The 6,114-nt window shown below is 41.3% G+C and overlaps 1 protein-coding gene across 1 annotated transcript in view; it reads right to left on the bottom strand.

Moving 5' to 3' along the window:
• Positions 1-422: 422 nt before the first annotated feature.
• EDEM1 (ER degradation enhancing alpha-mannosidase like protein 1) overlaps positions 423-6,114 on the bottom strand; it is a 29,217-nt gene continuing 23,525 nt past the window's right edge. Inside the window, exons 11-12 of the mRNA XM_084634204.1 lie at positions 4,915-5,103; positions 423-3,986 (exon numbers count right to left, since the gene is read on the bottom strand). Coding sequence (XP_084490330.1) covers positions 3,897-3,986; positions 4,915-5,103 — 279 coding nt within the window. The 3' untranslated portion in view covers positions 423-3,896. The remainder of the gene's footprint in view (positions 3,987-4,914; positions 5,104-6,114) is intronic.

Here is a 6,114-nt window from a genome sequence, read left to right as displayed (position 1 = left end):
TCTCCACTGAAAAAAGACTGGCTGAGACCTTCCTTGTATCAATGATCCATTCAAGCTCAGACAGCTAGTAAACATTCACATCTATTTCTCTTACCCTGTCCTGAGAGCAAACTGTCCTTTACCTAATGCCCTCCCTGCCCACTGGGTAGCCTTGTGAAATATAGGAGAAACTGAGGCATACATCGGCTTAATAAAAATATTACAGAAAACTCCCACTTCATAACCTAGTCCAGCCTTCTCAGCCAACAACTAAGCAAGACTTTTGGAAAGTGTACAGGATGGGGGGGGGGTGTGAAATGTACAGACTACATAGTCCATGAAAGAAATGAAGATGTGTAATCTGAAAACTGCACCATGGTACTCCCAAAGTTACATCCCTCTTCAGAGGAAGGGGGGGGGGGGGGAAAAACCAAACAGAAAGGTCAAAGATAGCCTTTTAATACAAATTTGTAAAACCTTACTTTAAGCAATTTTGACAAAATTTCTTAGGACATTTATAAAAGAACATTTGATCCTTTTACAAGTCTTTCCCCTCCCCCAGTTAAATACATTTTACAACAATTAAACATACATACAATGCAATTTTAATTAGAAAAATTATATTGCACATTACACTGAGACGTACAACATTATAAGTATAAGCAAGTCATCTCAGCAGTGTTTTCAACTTGGCTCTAATACTTAATTAAAAATAGATTTTCACACTAGTGCACCAAACATAAGACATGGCCTGTGTTTTGACATGTTTTATTTCAAAATTACTTTTAAGAAGGGGAGGTGCAAGGAGAGGGAGAAATTGGATTGTTTGAGGAGACTGTGTCTTTCACCTTCAGGTCACCAGATTAAATCCAGTACCACAGCAACCCAAGTTTATTACTATGGGATGATGGCTATTAGGTGATTATGAAAAGCAAATTGGTGACTTCAGCCCTGTTTCTAGCAGACAGGTGACTACATCCCATTTGGCATTGTGGCTAGTGCTCTGAGACAACAAGCACTGAAAAGTCCTGGAGAGCCAACTCTTCTCAGTACTAGATATAAATTTATTCATCTAATTCAAGGCTGAGGCACACCAGCTGGACAGAGCAGAGAAGCCTGCACTGCCGCTGCCCACACTGGCCCAATTCCACAACTCAAGAAGGTCAGTCTAATTTTGGCAATTCACATAAAAATTAAGAAAAGTATAATCCTAAAATTAAAAACTTGAGAAAAATAAAAATTGTACAGCCTGGTTAAACCAACTGGTCTTTTGAGAATTACCCAAATTTAACATATACTTTTACTTAACCTCCATCCGGAACTTGCATTTCGGCTCAATTTGTCAGAAGGCACAAACACTACTGTAAGTAGCAGGGCATATAATGGGTGTTCAAAGGGCTCAGCTGAGGATCGGGGAGGTTTTGCTGTCAGCAGAAGAAGTCACCAGGATACCTGTCGGCATGAACTAATTGCTTACAATAAAATTGTAAGCTGCACATTTTGGAGGCTCTATGTAGGTTTCTTTTCACATTACTAACTTTAATAAAGTTTCTCACTTCAAATCACTGGCAGGTAAGAGACTTCGCCCAGGTAGCAGCATCTCTGAATGCCCAGATATTTTTGCTTATGCCTTCCCCAGTAGACAGAATAGGCTTCTTCCATAATACCCTTTGCACTTAAATTAGCAACTGAGGCTGACTGGCATCCCCAGTTAAGACTGTGTCACCTGCATTCCCTTAATACATCTTTGGATCATAACACCTTGGAAGCATGTTTTGCTTTAAAATAGGCACTGAAGTGACTATGAAATATTCCAGTAATAGTTTTGAACAATTAAGAAAAAATACTTTTTAGCTCAAGGTGTATCTAACTTCAAAAAGGCACCAGACCCTTATACAGGTATGTTTTGGGAACTTTATATCTGCTACCTGTCATAAGTCGCCCCCTCCTCCCCCATCCTCAAAAGTTACCAGGTAAAAATAGGAAGACAAGATTTTGATTCCTGAATACATGATAAATCTGTTAGCAAGAACAGAGAAGTCTAGTTGGAGGTCCCTGAGATGCATCTGTATACTAAGTTAAGCATGCGCCTCAAATACATGGACTTCATTATGTTTGTTAGAAATGTTTTATGAAAGCAACATATGGCTTATGAAGAACTGGATTTCTGTCAGAAGACTAAGATGATCTGTATATACACACACACATTAAGTTTGGCTCTGTTACTTTGAAATTCCTATTTAAGTTTTAGCTCTACTTAAAAGTAGGAAACAATGTGTTAGCTGAATACATTTTAACTGCAGTCTAAAAGAGATTTTAAAATACAGATTTAACTGATGAGAAGCACTAAAAATAGTAACCCTTAAAATAAGTTTTGTTTCAGTCTCAGTTGAAGGAATTTTTTTCCCCTCCATGACAAACTGTCCCAAATTCACTTGCTTTCTTCCCAAGTATTCACACTGTGTAATCCTCAAGCATGCCTGAGCTGCACCTGGTGCAGCTGAGGGGCAGGTGGCAACCAGCTCGTTTTCCACTCTTCCCTCCCCCTACCGCCACTTATCATGGAGGCTCAAAAGGGACTTCCACAGACAAGATTGAGCTCAGTGTTACTAGCCACTATGGGCCTGACCTGTGAAGTGCTGTGTACCTCCTGAAAGTTGATGAATGCACTCCACTGCTACTGTTTTCGATAGAGGGATCTCAGCATGCTGTAGGCTTTGTATGAATTCCTCAACCATGGCAACACACATCAGCACATACAGTACAATATTTGACTGAATTCACAGAAAAAAGGTGTAAAGAATTCAACATTCTTTGGGATATGCATAATAGGCAACATCCTTCCAGTATTTAAAATACCAACTTCATTTTCTTTGGGACTCAACACTGTATGACCAAGGCACTCCAAAAGTAACTGATTCAATTTAACAAAAATATATTCCGACTCAAAGAAAAGCTCAGGTTTTTTCATGAGGGAAGGTAAGCTTATTAAGGCACTAACCCCAAAAGCACTACCAACAGTATAATTACTTTGTTTTCATATTGTCAGATAATTGTATACTTCTTCAGGATCTCTTTACAAAAGGCATTAGATTCGGTACATGACAGAAAGAACCTAAAGAATATTTTGAACATCTGTTCAACTAAGCAATACAAGGTGAGCAGCTCAGAGAGTTCAGAGTGGCTTGTGCATTTCCCCTACAAACAAAGGCACCTTGTTCTTAAATTATTGGTTTCTATAGCTAGTCTGCTTTTGTGAACGTGCAAATTCATGTTAAGAACACTGTTTTAAACATCTCATGACGGTACTGAGAACTTTTCTTTTATGACTAGGAGTTGCCTCTCAAAGCTGTTATTCTAAACAAAGCTTTGTTTCAACCAAAACCCACTACAAATATTTCTACCTGAGGAACAAATAGCATTGTTATTGCTAGTCTGAACAATCCAAATGATTAAATTTGGTGATAAAATTGCACATTCCCTTTCCTTTCCATCAAAACTCCAAACATTTTCAACTTAGATACTAAACTTTTTCCAGAGGAACATCATTTACAATACAGCTACAAAAAGGTAGCAAAATGATTTTCATGGCACATGCCAGTTGCTTTTTTAAATTAAAAAAAAAAATTGTACTCCAAGATTATCCAGCCTTCATTTGCAATACAAGCTTTACTGTATGAAATTTTATCAGGACAGAACTCTGATCAAATTGTATTCAGAGTTCCCTTTGCTTTATAACATTTCACTTTAGAAGACTATTATAGTTTATAGTTAAATCCTTAAGAAACATAGTGGCTATTTAAGTGACTCAGTGTATGTAAGGACGCATCGCAGGTGTACAGTTGTAGATATTTGTATCAGAATCAGAGTCCACGTTCCTCCTTGCATATTATGAAGCATTACTCTGAAGAACAAATTCAGATCAAACCCACCATCTGATCAATCTGTCTCATGTAAATACTCTTCAGCGGCAACAAATATCTTCTCTCATCAGGAACCCTATTGCACTGCGAACAAAGCAACAAATCATATAATTCAAAAGCCTGTATAATCAATCATGTACATTCTCCGTACTACAGTGTTACAATCTCAGGCACTAACCCTGCAAACACTAACAAGTGTAGAGCTTAGCATCAGATGCAGTGGTCTCACTGACCAGCAGGACTACTTGTGGCAGTAAGTACTGCTGTGCCTTGTAGCGTTCAGGGCCTCACTCTCCCGCCCTTCTGAACCTTGATTAGTACCCCGCACATTCTGTCTTAGGCAAACTTCACAACAAGTAGTGTTCTCTTGGTTTGTATTTGGAGCTTCTCACATGCTGCAGCATGGAGGAGTAAAGGTCACTTGCAAGTTTGAACTAGAGCAAGTTACTGAGAATCCACCATTTAAAGTCTTTAAATCATGACTTGAGGACTTCAGTAAATCAGTCAGAAGTTAGAGGGTCTATGACAGGAGTGGATGGGTGAGGTTCTGTGGCCTACAACGTGCAAGAGGTCAGACTAGATAATCAGGATGGTCCCTTCTGGCTTTAAAGTCTGAGTCTGAGCTGGCGGTTGGGCAATGCACAAAGCTGACCTCTAGGAAATGAATGGAGGGCACCAATTTACTCTGGGCACATCCCCTAACAATCAGATGACAATTACTTTCAATTACTATGAAAGAGAGGACAGTTGGAGCAAGGGACCTACAATTTGACAGGTTGTGCAATTTCCTGTATTCCAAGCCATCCAGACCCATTCCGAGAGGCAGTCACTCTAATTTTCAAATTCTTGAGATGGTTCAGGATTTTTTAAACATCTGAATATAGGTTTGCTGAACAAAGTTCATTAGTTACCACTTCAAAGTTGCTTTCCTCTCCCCGATCTCTCAAGGTGTAATATTTCACCACCCCTTTTCTCCAACCACACAGCCGGAGACACTTTATACACTGCTTACGTTAGAACTGGAGTTCATGGCTTTTAATTCGTTAGGCTTTAGTTTTTCTGCATTCCTTTCCTCTTCTTCAGGGAAGGTATCTTGCCAGAGCGAGTCACGAAAACGTTTATCCACAGACACAATGTGCCCCTCAGTAGTAAACATATATTTATTTCCAGATTTGTGCACTGGATTCTCTTCATCAAACAACTAAACAAGAGGCAGGGAAAAAGAGAGAAAGCATGACGCTATCCATCTAATGAAACTCATGTTTGTTATCAGGACATTCATCAAATGCATGTGCAATAATTCAACATGACACTAAACAAGTCAGTACACCAAACAATCTTGTTAGATTTTTTTGAGATTGGAGGCACAGATTTCCATTAGAGTAAAAGGAAACTATAATTTTGGGGGTGGGGAGGGTTGTTTTTGTTTTTAATTCTAAAAGCAGAAAAATTGGTGGTAGTTAGAAGGGGACTACTCAGTACGAGAGCTGAATACTTTAAGCATTCATTTTGCACTAAAGTAAGTGCTTACATGAAGTGTGCAGACAAAAGATATTTTTCTGAGGAATTCATAAGTTTATAACATGAATCATTATGGCAGCCAGCCTTTCCCTTCCCCTCCAGCATTGTGCAAGCTAGGCCACTGGACATTCTTACGAACAGGTTAGACAAGCAGCTGTCAGAGATGGTCTAGGACAGTGGTCTCCAACCTTTTAACACCCAAGATCACTTTTGGAATGTAAGGGCAACCCAGGATCCACTCCGTGGCTGCCCCACTTCCCCAAAGCCCCTCCCCGCTCACTCCATTCCCCACCCCACCCCCCCAGTCACTCGCTCTCCCCCACCCTCACTCACTCATTTTCACTAGGCTGGGGTAGACTGGGGTTTGGGAGAGGGTGCGGGTTCTGGGCTGGGGCCGAGGGGTTCGCAGTGTGGGAGGGGGTTCCGGGCTGAGGCAGAGTACTGGGGCCCTGGAGGGGGTATGGGGCGCTGGCTCTGGGAGGTGGTCAGGGCTGGGGCAGAGTATTTGGATGCAGGAGGAAGTGTGGGGTGCTGGCTCCGGGAGGAGGTTCCGGGTGGGGCTTGGGGTGCAGGAGGGGGTATGGGGTGCTGGCTCTGGGAGGGGGCTCAGGGCTGGGGTACGGCCTCCTGCTGGGCAGCACTTACCTCTGGCGGCTCCCGGTCGGCGCAGCGAGGCTAAGGCAGGCTCCCT

This window comes from Lepidochelys olivacea, assembly GCF_965140295.1.
Source record: "Lepidochelys olivacea isolate rLepOli2 genome assembly, chromosome: 7".
NCBI classification, from domain to species: domain Eukaryota; kingdom Metazoa; phylum Chordata; order Testudines; family Cheloniidae; genus Lepidochelys; species Lepidochelys olivacea.
The sequence above is the reverse complement of the archived record's forward strand: the minus strand, read 5'-3'. Positions and strand labels throughout refer to the sequence as shown.